The sequence below is a fragment of the Andrographis paniculata genome, unplaced genomic scaffold (genome assembly GCF_009805555.1).
Source record: "Andrographis paniculata isolate CXL003 unplaced genomic scaffold, ASM980555v1 Contig59END, whole genome shotgun sequence".
Taxonomy (NCBI): Eukaryota; Viridiplantae; Streptophyta; class Magnoliopsida; order Lamiales; family Acanthaceae; genus Andrographis; species Andrographis paniculata.
Window position 1 is genome coordinate 4165071 of NW_026137594.1, and position 15025 is coordinate 4180095.

The 15025-nt window shown below is 31.9% G+C and overlaps 2 protein-coding genes across 2 annotated transcripts; one reads left to right on the top strand and one right to left on the bottom strand.

Annotated features, from left to right (window-relative positions):
* The first annotated feature begins 4117 nt into the window (after window positions 1-4117).
* LOC127258002 (uncharacterized) lies at window positions 4118-11906 on the top strand. The gene is made up of 22 exons (XM_051284624.1): window positions 4118-4351; window positions 5037-5132; window positions 5295-5557; window positions 6185-6439; window positions 6612-6736; window positions 6855-6899; window positions 6993-7074; window positions 7155-7223; window positions 7290-7460; window positions 7558-7623; window positions 8514-8582; window positions 8686-8826; window positions 8972-9045; window positions 9564-9830; window positions 10186-10277; window positions 10364-10440; window positions 10817-10939; window positions 11018-11060; window positions 11153-11199; window positions 11314-11375; window positions 11462-11513; window positions 11659-11906. Exons 3-22 carry the CDS (start codon window positions 5390-5392, stop codon window positions 11695-11697), a joined length of 2067 nt encoding a protein of 688 aa, XP_051140581.1. The 5' UTR covers window positions 4118-4351; window positions 5037-5132; window positions 5295-5389; the 3' UTR covers window positions 11698-11906.
* Window positions 11907-12030: 124 nt separating this feature from the next.
* LOC127258003 (uncharacterized) lies at window positions 12031-14524 on the bottom strand. Its single transcript, XM_051284625.1, has 7 exons — window positions 14413-14524; window positions 14235-14282; window positions 14108-14154; window positions 13019-13085; window positions 12865-12908; window positions 12718-12775; window positions 12031-12345 (listed from the first exon to the last, which is right to left on the bottom strand). The coding sequence occupies exons 1-7, from the start codon at window positions 14470-14472 to the stop codon at window positions 12289-12291; spliced, it is 381 nt and encodes a 126-aa protein (XP_051140582.1). The 5' UTR covers window positions 14473-14524; the 3' UTR covers window positions 12031-12288.
* Window positions 14525-15025: the final 501 nt, after the last annotated feature.

A 15025-nucleotide genomic window follows, 5' to 3' on the forward strand; every position in this document is an offset into this window, starting at 1 on the left:
TTCTGCAATCTCTGCTTCAATGTGTGTATATATATATATATATATATGTAGACTACAGTAGCGAATTGAGACTTGAGAAGCAAATAAACAGAGGAATTGAACGGTAGAGATGATGAGGGGCAGGGATGGGTAGATTCGTCTTTTCCCTCGTGGCCTCTAAATTCCAATTAAAATTATAATATAGAAAATTCTGACCATAATAATTTATGAAAAGAAATTTGTTAGTTGGAAATTTTCTTCATAAATTGATAAACAAATATTTCTGACATGTACCCTCTGCCAAACTTGAGATTTTATTTCCATTAATTACTGAATTTTTTTTTTTTACATTTTTTGTATTTAATATTCACTTAGTATTTGACTTGAGCTAATTTACAATTAATAATTAATTATATTAGTATCTGATTATATATTTAATTAAGATTAAACTTCACAAAACATATAATAATTCGTGAGGAATGGATGACTTCACCAACACGATTGATATCTGCTAACCAATTTAACATTTAAAACAATTTTCAGGTTTTCTCTACAATAATTTTTTATTTAAATAAAATATATCTACACCCAAAAAAAAATTCTCGAATGCGTGCAATGTCTTAGCAACGTGTAAGAATATTACTGATACATTAGTCGGGACAGAACCTCAAGCCAAATTTTTTATGATTTTTTTAATATTAAAAATATTAATTTTTATGTATTTATATATAATTTCTATGGTGTAAATTATTTAAATTTATATATAATTATGTTATTATTATTTATTTAAATTTATTAGCTAAATATTAAGCCCTCCATCCCATTTCAAATTATTATTTTTTTTTACCATTTTGTCCGTCCTATTTTAAAATATGTTTTTTCTATTTTTAAAAAATAGACATACACTAATATTTAAATAAATTTAATTTTTACTTAAATTACACATATATCATTATATAATATAATTACTTTATAGACAAAGTCAACGACAAAAATATTAAAATTTCTTATTCACTTTCACTGACCAATAAAATATAAATGTGTTTACTTGTCAGGTTTTACACCTGACTTTACTATTCCAATTTTTTTTTCTTTAACAAATATCAAATAAAACACTCAATTTTTTATTTATTTTATTACACTAAAATATAATTTTATATTCAAAACATCACATCACCACATATTTATATTACATCAAACAACTATTTCAATTCAAAATTTTACTATTTAAAATCAAATTTCAAAACTAAAACATCACAAGTAAAGACTCTTAGTCTACTATGAAATCCAAAATTATCCATTTGAAATGAATAGGAAGGAGTATATAAATTATAAAAATATTATTGTACATATAATTAATTTATACGTAAAGTCCAAATATAAAAATATTATAATTATTTTACGTACTTTCATTAACTAATACTTCATCCGTCCCAACTATTGTGTCCACGTTAACGTAGACACGGACGGAAATTTAGAATTATATAATTAGTAAATAATTAATAATATATTAGTAAAAATAATTATTATATAATAGAAATAATTATAAATTAAAATTAAAATAACTAATTAAAATTTTTAAAAATATATAAATTAAAAAATCTAAAATGATTAAATTGTATAATTTTGAGACGGAGGGAATAGTAAATATTTGAATTGAAATGGAGTGAATATAATACTGTAATTCTTGTTTATTCTTTTCATAGTTGTCAGTTAACTATATTTATTATTAATTTTGATAAAATGATAAAAATTTTGTTGTATTTTTTGTGAATTTCTTACAAATTTTTTACTATTATTATAATTATTTTTTTTACCCAAAAAAATATAAGATTTGATTATTTCTTAAATTTTATCATTTGAACTATATAATAAATTAGAAAATAATATTTTATTTGTCTCACTTTAAGGTATAATTGTGATGTTTTACAGTAGTAAATTAAGAAATAATACTTCTTTCATCTCATAACAAATGATATCATTTTCATTATAGATTGTCCATAACAAATAACATCTTTCTATATTTGGTAGAACCTTATTGATTTAAAATATACTTAATAAATATAAATCATTTTTATTAATAATATATAATAACATACATCATATAGAACCAATTCAAAACTCCTTTATTTATACTCCCTTCGTTCTTTATCTATTTATCCGTTTGTTTTTTGTACGGAGTTCTATGAATATTAATATTATATTGGGATATAGTATGAATAAAATAAAATAAATTAAAAAAAACTTGATTAGTATTGTGTGATATAAATGTAATGATATTTGTGTAATATATTATAAGTTGTAAGAATATTTTTAATGTTAATAGAAAATACAGTTACTATATATAAAAATAATAATAATTTTTTATGAGACGAACCAAAATAGAAAAATGGATAGATTGTTAAAAACGAATGGAGTATTTTTTTTTCAATAAACAATATTTATATTTATATTTAAAACTCTTCATATTTTTATAAAAGTAGTTCATATTAATCATAAGTATATAAATATTTTATTTATTTATTTGTATTATATAAAATTTTATTATGATATCTATATTTCTTATATTTTTATTGAGATGTAATTTTAAAAATATTTAAATACATATTCTAATTTTTTTAATCATATATTAAATATTATTTTAAAACTATTAATGCACCCATTATAAAAATAATAATAAAATAATACGATAACTTACTAATATTAACTAACTGAATATCATCAAATTAAATATTGTATCCCTGATCAAATGTATCATTTCTTATGATACAGAGGGAGTAATATTTTATTAGTTGTAGAAGCATGTAACAAGTTTTGATATTTTTTCACTTTAACTTATGTATAAAATAATTGTATATATGATAATATTTTTATAGTTTATGTAAAAATTAAAGATTTTTTTGTATTAATGTATGATTACTTTATTAAAGCAAAAAAAAAAAAATAATACTTTTGAATGAGACATACGAAAATAGTAAAAAATTTTACTTTAAGTTGGTTGATATTGGACATATGTAAAATAATTTTGACATTTTGTACTTTATATATAAATCAATTGTATGCATAACAATATATTTATAATTTATATAAAAATTTAAAATAATTTATTTAGATATCTTTTAGCGAGAGGGATCAAAACTGTAAAAAATTACTTTCACTTGCAATGGAGAAATACTAAAATGATATTACATTAAACTATTATTTAAATAGAATTTTAAAAATAACCCTTAATCTCAAATCAATTTAAAAACATAATAAAAAAATCCTATATTTATAGATAGAGAAAGTATTTTTTTCATCTCAATTCAAAATATCATTTATATTATATTTGTATCTCATTCAAAGATATTTATTTTTTGTTTTAGTAATAATAATTATATATTAACACAAAAATATTTTTAACTTTTATCAAAATTATAAATATATTATTATACATATAATTAATTTATATATAAAATTAAAAGACAAAAATATCATAACTTCTTATATATTTTCATTAATCATTAAAATATTATTATTTTTAATTTATTATAGAACCATAAAAGAGTAATTTGGAATGAAGTTTAGAGAGTATTTAACTAAATACTTATATTTTAAGTATACATATCTGTAGCCCACGTTCTCCGCGAATGGGCTTATTTCAAGGATTGGGCGATGGGCCCATTTCAATTGAACATATAGGCCTTAAGGCCCAATTAAGAATATTCATAAGAAATATATAAATTTTAATTTCTAAAATGAAAAGAAAAATATGAAAATGATAATAATAATAATGAAAGCATAATAATAATAATAATAATAATGAAAGCATTGTAAAACCACCTCAATTAATTTCATGAAATTGTATGTCACGTTGTTGGTTGACCCAGACCAGAATTGGGCAATCTATACCATCACGGATGTGTCCTTACGAACGGTCCAGATTAGGTGTGGCAACATTCGACGGCCTAGATTAAACGGCATAATAGGCCCCACTTATTAGCTGTACCCTCGCCCTTCCACCCAACTGTATTGTTCCCAAATTTCTCCATTAAAATGGAATATTATAAAAACACAGCTGGGGAGAGGAATTAATTAATAAATAATTCTACAGTCATATTATTAGTACTACTTATTTATAAATATATTTCATTAATATTTATTTAATTTTTACGATTTATATTTATTTTAGGACATCATTAAATTCGAGATAGTCCATTGTTGAAGAGCTGAATGTTACAGAGGTAGTCAGTCTACGGCGTACGAAAGCAGATTTATAGTTTGATACGACGTCGTATTGTCGTCGTTCTTCTCTTCTCTTATAATAGTCAGATTCTGTGTACGGTCTACTTTGTGGTTGGGGACACTTCCTGCAACAAAAAACCCTAGAGAGGTAACACTGTATTGCTTGTGAATTGATGGATTGATTGTTGGTTCTGTAATTGTTTTGATCTTTTGATGGTTATTTGCACTTTGCTGGGGTTGGTGATGGCTACTTTTTCTGTTTTTCCTCCAAAGTTGGTCGTGTTGCTTAGGAAGTTGCGTAGATTTGGCATTTCTGACTTGGTGCTTTCGGATGGTGTACCGTGTAGTTGTTTGTTTGAATTATTTAGTTCGTATAGATGCATTATTGTGTTGGAGTAGTATTTGGTGGATTTGGTGAGAGAAGCTTTGAGTTTAGAAGTTGAGTTAAGTTGTGCGGTTCTAAATTCAGCGCAATTCTGTGTGAAATCTTGAACTTTGGGGTGTTATATGACCTCATTGCTCCTATTCTGTTATCTGGATTTGGTGAGAGAAGCTTGAGTTTAGAAGTTGAGTTAAGTTTTGCTGTTCTAAATTTGGAGCAATTCTACATAAAGCCTTGTGTTTTAGTTTCTGAGGTTCTGTGACCTCATTGTTCCTGTTCTGATATTGGAGTATGAGGATGGAGAGAGCAAATCTGCAACCAAGTAATGGCGTCATGATCAATTTGATTAATTCATGGCTGTTTTTCACTTGTTTGGTTATATTGCTACACAATGAAAATGATCTGATCTGCATTTTCCTTTTTTAATTTTCTCGTGTTTCTCATTGTGCAGATCAATTGTCCATGGACTTTGGCCTAACAGGCTAATTTATTGCATTGCATTATGCATCTGCAGTTTACATGACAAACTTTGAAGTATGAAGCAAGGGTGATTAACCTCTGCCCTACATAAGGATTTGATAATTTGCTGTGGCTCTGGTGGATTGGATTTGCTTGAACTTTAATAATTTTTCCCCCTTTCTACATATATTCAGTTGAAAATGTTTTGGTTTTGAGGTCATCGCTGATCACTGTTTAGTTATTGGAATAGGCAAAAAATTCCTGGGGCATCCCTCTCTTTTTTTATAGCCAGTTGATTTGCTGGGATATCAAGGTGGGAAGAGTTACGCTGTACACGTCAAGATCATGCTACAGGCTTCAGAGAAAAAATTTCCCCTTAATGCTGACGATTATAAGTTGTACGAGGAAGTTGGGGAGGGTGTCAGTGCTACTGTTTATAGAGCTCTTTGTGTTCCACTTAATGAGACAGTTGCAATTAAGGTTCTTGATCTTGAGAAGTGCAACAATGACTTGGTATGCCATCTATTCTGATCCTGTTACATTTGTTACATTTAAAAATTATGACCTCTTAGTAGACTTTTAGGTTATTGCTCTTGATCAAGGGCAACCTTACTCTTCTGCTCTTCCTTCCCGCCTTCCATATTATATATGATTTGCATTATCTGGTTTTTAGTCGTCATACTTACCTTAAATATGATACTCTCTGTGATTCTGCTGCCCCATATAGCCATGTTAATTCCAGAAATATATGTCTGCATTAGCAAAATCTACTTTGGCCATAATTTCATTGATTGGTTGTAAAAAGTTGGGGATAATACACTCTGCATATTGTATATGTATATGTTTGGAGGAATTCATTAACATCCTGAATGGAATGAGATTTCTAATGATGTCTGATTGAGTGGAACTAAGTGCACTGTTCGAAGAACTTGTTTGCAGCATCAATACAGACAGATATCTACATCATGTGCACATGCGATCGGTAGTGTTGTGTTTGCATGCATGAGTGTACTAAGGTGTCAATATGTGCAAGGGAGACTTAAGTTTTTCCTATTGTGAGATATTTTACAATTAGCTAGACATATTCCTGTCTTTCTGATTCTTCTATTAGTCTTATGGATTTGGATTTATAATTAATAGGATGGTATTCGGCGAGAGGTACAGACGATGATTTTGATTGACCATCCAAATCTCTTACGAGCGCATTGCTCCTTCACCACTGGTCAATACCTATGGGTTGTGATGCCATACATGTCTGGGGGATCTTGCCTTCATATCATGAAATCAGATTATCCAGAAGGTTTTGACGAGCCTGTTATTGCTACAACCTTACGCGAGGTACTCAAAGCTCTTGTGTATCTTCATGCCCATGGACATATTCACAGAGATGTGAAGGTATGAATGCCTGTCTTTGTTTTCTTACATATTGCTTGGCTTTGTAATGTTGTCTATAATTGATATCTTTCTCTCCAGTCCATACTTTTACGGTTTTACCCCTCCCTGCTTTTACTGTTGGGAATACCCCATTGCCGTTTTTAAACTACTTTCTTTGTTTTCAATCCTGCAGGCTGGGAACATATTGATTGACTCGAATGGTGCTGTTAAATTAGCAGACTTTGGAGTTTCTGCATGCATGTTTGATACTGGTGATCGTCAGCGGTCAAGAAATACGTTTGTTGGAACCCCATGCTGGTAAATATTTTTGCATTAATGGAATTTTTGGTGATTGTTAGATACATCAAATTTCTAAGAGGGATTATTTCTTTTATCATGAAATATCTTGTGCTCTTCAATTTATACATTGCATCAGGATGGCTCCTGAAGTCATGCAGCAATTGCATGGATATGATTTCAAGTGAGCATCTGCAGAATCATATAATTCAATTCATTTATTGATTATCTAGTTATGTCTTTATTATTCTTATACAATATATTTATGTTTTGACAGAGCAGATATTTGGTCGTTTGGAATAACAGCACTTGAACTTGCTCATGGTCATGCACCATTTTCGAAATACCCGCCTATGAAGGTTCATAGACTCTTTCACCTACATTAATTCGTATGTTTCTTAGAATCTGCAATGTTATCCTCATTTTATAATACCTGAAGGTTTTACTGATGACCCTACAAAATGCACCACCTGGGCTGGATTATGAAAGAGACAAAAGATTCACTAAGGTATACTTGATTTTGGGAAATGTTTAATGCTGAACTTCCCAACTGCTGAAGCACTGTATGTTGCAGTCTTTCAAAGAAATGGTTGCTGCATGCTTGGTAAAGGATCCAAAAAAACGCCCGAGCTCTGAAAAGCTACTGAAGCACCCTTTCTTCAAACATGCGCGTTCAAATGATTATTTGTCCCGTAGTATACTTGATGGTCTGCCTCCTCTAGGTGAACGTTTTAGGACACTTAAGGTCTTGTGCTTATCTTTTCTTTTAAGGAATTTGTATTTATCTTTTTACTCAGCTTTAGCTTTGTCAAAATTTCACTTAAAACAAATAACATTTTCAGGATAAAGAAGCAGATATTCTTATGCAAAACAAGGCATTGCATGAGGATAAGGAACATTTATCACAGGTGAGAATTTTCATTTACATAGGTCAAGCATAGATGACATATTTCAAATGTTTGTTTTGGTTAGCTCTATATGTCATACCCAATCCTGAAACTCATCCCTGCACTACGACCAATCATCAAATTAACCTATCATGATTCTATACTATATCAAGATACCAAATTTTATGTTACGACATGAAGAATAAACATAGCTTTGTTCCTTGTACACGCAAAGCGGATGCGGCATGGGTTGTGCTGGGGCTAGGAAAATATTACTGTAATTCAGGTAATATAATAGAGTATTTTAGAGGATAAGCCATTGGATGAGTGATCACCACTGTTGTTAAGTGGGTTTCATGAATAAGTGTTAGGACCTTTTGTTTGTATACAAACCATTTAGTAGTCTAAAAGCATTCTTTGAAGTGGTTGAAGTGTTCCTTTGAAGAATTCCAGTGTCTTGTGTGTCCTAACTTGTTACAAGCGTCATACAGGCCATCCAATGTTATTGAGTCCCCTTAACTAAGTCGTTACAGAAGTTTAGAAACTACGTGCCATACAAAAAGAGGGGTTTGCAAGGACAAGACTGTGATAAGTGGTGCATGTGGTCAGTTCTAATGGTCGTTGTAGCTTTCCAAACATAGTCTATATATATTTAGGTATATTTACAACAAATGTCTATCTACAAAACACTCCCATCACACTGCCTATAAGTTATCATCTATACATGCAGTACAGCATTGGCGTAAAGTTCCTTAGCCGATGATTTTCCTTATGATCTGAACCTAAAAGAAATAAAATCTGGAGAATATGCATTGATGTCTTAATGTATTTGGGAGAACATAATTTGGTGCATGTAAATATGCACATATATATGAGATGTTACCTTCACTATGAGCTGCTATTGTGTGCAGCAAGAGTATATCCGAGGAATCAGTGCCTGGAACTTCAATCTGGAGGATCTGAAGAATCAAGCTGCACTTGTATGTCAATTTTATCCACTAATCAATTGTTCAAAATCCTTCCACTACCCAAAATACATCCACTATTGAAAAAGCTGCATGAAGATCCTTTTATTATTTACAGATTCAAGATGATGATATTATGAACATGGAAGACTCGAGTGTACATGGAACTTGCACAAACAGGCAAGATGATGCTGGCTCCCATGTACCTCCTGTATATTCTGAGCAGGCTACCCATTCTAATAGGACAGCTCAATTGGAGGTAAAAATTACGTATAAAATTGTTGCATGGTTTTCCACTTGCTTCCACTCACACAGGAGGCCATCTTTGAATCTTCTATACATTACCTTATTTTTCATTTGGTTTGCTAAACCTGATTTTTGGTAGCTTGTTTCTGTTATCTTAGGATGAGCTAAATGATATTGATGGATTGGAGAGCTCGTTGTCTGCATTTCCAATGAAACCCCTTCAGGCTCTCAAGTATGCGATTCATGTTTGATAGAGCTTTCAGCATCATATCTGCTTTCTTTCTATAACATGAGAAGTGATTTTTTCTTGTGTGTGTGAATATAATTGCTTGCTACTACAGAACGTTATTAGGCTTGGATGGATCTAAGTGGAGATATCTGAAAAATATTATCTGATAAGTGAATTGTTGGCTCTCTTGTCTATGTGCAAAAGGGAATAATAAAATATAAGCAGTTCTAAATGTTCATTTTCGAACATAAACCGTTCTATTCTATTTTATCAATGTAATACATTGTCATCCCTTACACCAGTACTTGGATTCCTATAGGGGGTGAAATTTAAATGGTTGAATCTGGTTATGACAGAGAAGAGTTTTGTATTAGTATTTCTTCTTATGTATATCTTTCCGTTTCTCTTTGTTCCCATATTGGCTTGTAAGTTTAGTCATTTCCTAAGTTCATATATTGCCTATTGGTTTTGCAAATGCAATTAAACTTGTCAAACTTAATGAAGCTTTTTATTGAATGAAGAGGTTGTTTTGATGTGTGCGATGACGACATGGGTTCGGATAGTCCAAACTCAAGAGACTCTGCACATTCAGATCATGAACAGCATAGTCAGCAACTGGGATCTAATTGTGCCCCAGATCGAGAATCAGGAAGAGATAATATTGGAGATTCTAGCCAAAGGGGATCCTTATCCTATTCAGTCATTGCAGGGCATAAAAAAATTTCCAGTGGCTCACTGCTGCCTGATAAAGTTCTCTCTCCAAAAAAATTTATTGGTGATGGAGACAGGTATATCCTCACCTCCCTGAAATCTAGAATACATAGATGTATTTGAGAACCTTGAATTAGAATTATGTTGGTAGATATAGGGTCGGATCTCCCACTGGTTTCATAACAGTGGAATTAGGCTAGAATGAGGCACAACTGATATGAACGGCAGCAAACTGATATAGGGCCAAGAATGTACAATTACCATATTCTACAAAGAGATGGGAGACAAAGAAAATACAGCTGGTCCACATAATTCTAAACCTAACATTTCTATTCTAACAATTGTGTATGGTCAGTGTCAGTTCATTCACTTACTGAGTTTTCGATATAAATGTTGTGATGCTAAATTTTATTTGTTTTTATTTTTTAAAAGGGACCATCTACAACCAAGACTTCACTCTGAGCGAAACTATAGTGGTCCACTGCAGCATCGACAAAAGAAAGAATTTAGTTATTCTGCTTCTGGTAATGCATTTACAGTACAAGTCTCTGCAATGTTATCATTTGTTGTTTCTCACATATTCTAATTATTCTGAAAATGTGCATTTCAGGGGAGGATGCATCTGAAGGTGCTTTTGTGGAACGTAGAGGACGTTTCCAGGTCACATCAGCCGATCCAAATCAGAAGGTAATTCATATATTATGTGTTGGTTGATATCACCACCATAAGCTTTTGTTATTACCATTATTATATTTTCATATATGATATTTATATTTGATATATGACTGCAATGTCAGAAGCAGCAAATTTAGTTTTCGAAATAATTACTAGAACTACAATGTAAGAAATCATGCAAGTGTTTTGTACTAGCTGATTATGTTTGGATGTTCCCACTTTAACGTCAATAGATGTCGATACCTATCTAATTTTCTTATAGTTGGTTTGGCATAAAACAGCTGCTTGGAATTCTAGCATTGAAAATTTCCATTTCTTCTAGGCACAAACTTTTCCTTTTCCAGATTGCAGCATAATAACTATTGCAGCCAATTTTAATTTTTTTCAGGGTCCTGCAAACCACTTCAACTCAATGTCTAGTGTTTCCCCGAGCCCGACAACACCAGGCTTTTCAGCTTCATCAGTTTTTTCATTGTTGCAATTTATGTTGCAACAGAATTCTATGCAAAGAGTGAGTTCCTCTCAGATTGGTACAAATATATATAATAAATTCATTCCTCCATTGCTGATCTGTGTCCACTCTTGACAGGAAGAGATAGTTAAATTGATGAAATATGTGGAGCAAGTTTCAGGTAATACAGTTGAAAAACAATCTCTTGCTGCTCCTTTTAACCCTTTCCTCAAAACAATTATGACTTTGGCTGATCTCTCTCTGTGTGTGTAGGCAATGCGAGTGAGTTGTCCGAGGCAGAAACAAGCGACGTTTTGCAGGTAGTTTCTGCATTTGTGTTGGAAAAAGATAGATTGGAACTTTCCAAATCTATTTTATTTTATGAATTCAGCAATGAATGGTCACCGCAATAATAAATGTGTTTGCTGTTGCAGATGATCCCTAGTTCCTCGAGGGAGCGAGATCTGCAAGCTCGGGTGATTCAGATGCAGCAAAGGTAAGAAAAGCCACTCCATTTAGTAGGCTGTGAAATTATTGTAATTTTCAGTTTCATAATGTGCTGAACTGAATCCCAAATTTCAGCATCGAATCCCAGGCTGAAGAATTGCAGAGGCTGAGGACTAAAAATAGCCAGGTACTTCACATCTGTTCCTTGCCGAAATAGTTCCAAAAACTCCGAATTTATTTCATCACTATAATACAATACACATTATAATGAATAATTCAAAGCACCCCAATATCTCAGGTCGTACAATTGTTCTTTATTCTTATTATTGCAGTTGGAAAGAAAATTAAGCGCAATGGTACAAGAGCATTGAGCCTAAAGGCAACCAGATAAAGGAATGCAAATTCTCGGAACAATTTATCCATCATCGCTAAAAAGAAATTGTTGTAGCCTTGCACAATGTAACGCCCCAGTGCTTGTGTCTGTGTGAATATAAATTGCTCGATGTATAATATTTCGCCATTTTCAGACTGGTGTGGTCTGGTCAGGTATGTATCATTCCTATTGTTCATTGTGTGTAAAGTATGTCTTCTAATATGCATACTTATTATATTCTGAATTTATTAATGTATCTGATTTGTTTGGTTTCGGTATTAATGTAAATCTGATGCTACTGGGACAGTAAACCATGACATATAGTTTAACATTAAACTAGAATGAGCATATAATTACTCCTTGATGAAGACATTTAGGGAGTGATACTGTTTTTACATGGATCGATTGCGGACAACCACTGCATAATATGTTGATCGATTAGAGCCTTTGATCGTTGAAGTCGAATCAACATATCATATCCTGATAATTCAGACCTAAATGTACCTAGACACACCTTCGGAACATGAACTTTATATGGAGTAATAACATCTTCATGTTTTCGATGAAACAGAAGCATATGTCAACCATTTTAAAGTACCTCAGCCAGTTTCTCAATTACAACTGAAACTATGCCCTTGAGAGTCTCCTGAAAGTCGGAAAAAAAAAAAGTATGAGATAGAAGCAAACTATATGATACAACTATTTACACCAAAATTAAATTTCCGAGAAATATAAGGATTGAGGAAAGCATAGAATGTTCTAAGATGTCTGTGTACGTGTGCATTTGCTTAAGATTGCCTGAGCCTAGAAGTAGCACACGATGATAACATGGGTTAGTGTAATCTGTAACTTGAATTTACATCGGCACTGAAAAGCATATAAATACGAGAATTTTGAATTTTAGAAATGAAAGCAGAGTGGGTTCGATATATAACGAAAACAAACAAAATGATAATAACGCAACAATTTATCTATGTATATATTTGAAACATATATTGTAAAAGAAAGTATACCATACCAGTGAATGGTCTTTCAAACCAAGGGATATTACTAATGCTTTCGATGATCCAGTGTTGCTGCACGCATAGCAAAGGTTGTTGAGCAGTTGGTATTTCAAAAAAGGATATATATATATATATATATTTCGAAAGAGCATAAAAACTACCTAATGTGTTCAATTAACTGTCGAGCACAAGCTGCTAGCATGGGCTGCATATGGTCATCTGGTATATATCAGCATCTTTTTTAATGGATGCATCAGAATCTCGTAGTAAAACGGTACTGGGCTTGAACCCATCAAAATTAACTTCCGGAATTACCTCATCTCGTTTGCCAAGTACTACGTTCACACTGAAAGTTGGATCAACTGAAACACCTCCTTCTTTCCTGGCAATCGACAGATTATCGTTAATAATCCCACCATGCACATCACATGCCAATTTATAATGAGATAGTACATCAACTACAATGACTAGTGGCTAATGACATTATTGCTCTGTTCAAATCACACAAGGGCACAATCTCTACAATGGTTAGGATTAGTTGCGGACCAAAGTTATGCATATCAAAGGGGAGCGACATTCATTTGGAACTTCCGTCATAGAGCCATTTAGTGCACTTCCCAAAATTTAGTTAAAATCATGAGTAAGTTACATAGTCAAAATTTCCTAAAACCTGGGAATGCAGAGGGTAAAAATCAAGAGAAGAAAATATATTGGGCATACAAAAATTCTGGTTCCGAGGACAGGGTATAAGCTTTAGGCATTACAACATATGCAAGCATTAGCACAATATTTATCCACAACCAACCTCCCATGTATCCACAAATTTGCAAAATGAGAATTTCAGATGCATATAAATGGCTACTTATGGGCTTCAAGGTGGGGTGTGAAAGTCCAAATAAATCAACGTAGTTCTTAACTTCGAAGCAAGCACAAGTCCATATTTTTACATAATACATATATGTGTGTATAATATATATATATATATAAAGCCGCACTTCTGTGCCAAGATATTAACAGAAGCTCAGTGCCAAGATATTAACAGAAGCTCCCCCAAGTAAAAAGTCTATAAACTAAAGTACAGATTTATTTGTATATGCAAAGTCATGAATAAGACATGATCTATCAAATTCAGTTAGTATTTATACACACAGTTATAAACCACAGAAACATGTATATCAAATTCAACAGCACGCACACATGTATATACAGAGAAACAATTATTACTCATTTATAAAATAACACGGAAGATCACAATATATACAAACCTACGCTATACTAACTGTTATAGACGAAAACTACACCACAACAAAAAGAGTGTATGATCTCCCCTTGAGATTAAGCAGTCATCTAATTTCACCAATGATGCATTGCACACAGTATAACATGATGGTGATACACGCATACCTAGCATGCAATATTGTCCCCATGCTCCCAATCTGAGTAGCCATGACCTAAAACCAGCACACATTATTAAACAAACTCCAGCTTCAAATTTGCAAACAGAATTCAAACCATTGTATATACAACTCACCAGAAAATGATCTTCATAGCCGCTTATAAAAATATCTGTCTTGTTTCCCTGCCAATACACCGCCCAAAATATAACGAAACTCGTAAAATTACCCAAAATTCAAGCAATGTTTTCCCGACGTCGAATATCAAAATTAACCAAACCGGATAATCAAACTAACGAGTAAATCGGAACTCACCTTGATATCCAAACAGTGCGTGGTGTGGCGTATGGGAAATCCAGGATCGCATCCCTCCATTTCCGTAAATTCTTCGATTTCAGGGTTCAGTCTCGGGGCATTTACCAGTAACCTCTATAAACCCTCGACACGCTTCAATTGCTTTTATATATTCCAACTGTTTCCTTTCTGGGCCGCCCAAATTTTAACGGGCTTTTAAAAAGCCCAATAAATGGGCCCATACCCAATTAGGTGTTGGACTTTCTTGCATTGTACATTAATACTAATTAATTATATTAACAAATTCAATTCAATTCAATTAAATAATTTATATATATATATATATATAAGATAATAATAAATAATACTACAAAGGTGACAATAAAAAGGGCAGGCAGTTGGGAGAATTTGGTTCCCTTTCTTTCACCTTTGATCCTTTCTTGATGCAAATCTCAAGTACGTGTGCAGTGTATATTTGTATGTATTTATCTATCTATCTATGTCCTGAAAGTGTTCTTTTTGAAAATAATAAAATAATAAAATGAAAAATGTGTATTTTCATACAATAATTTAATTGGACAGTGAAAGTAACTTGAGAGTCGTATGGACATTAAATAGTCAGTCGAAGCAAAGA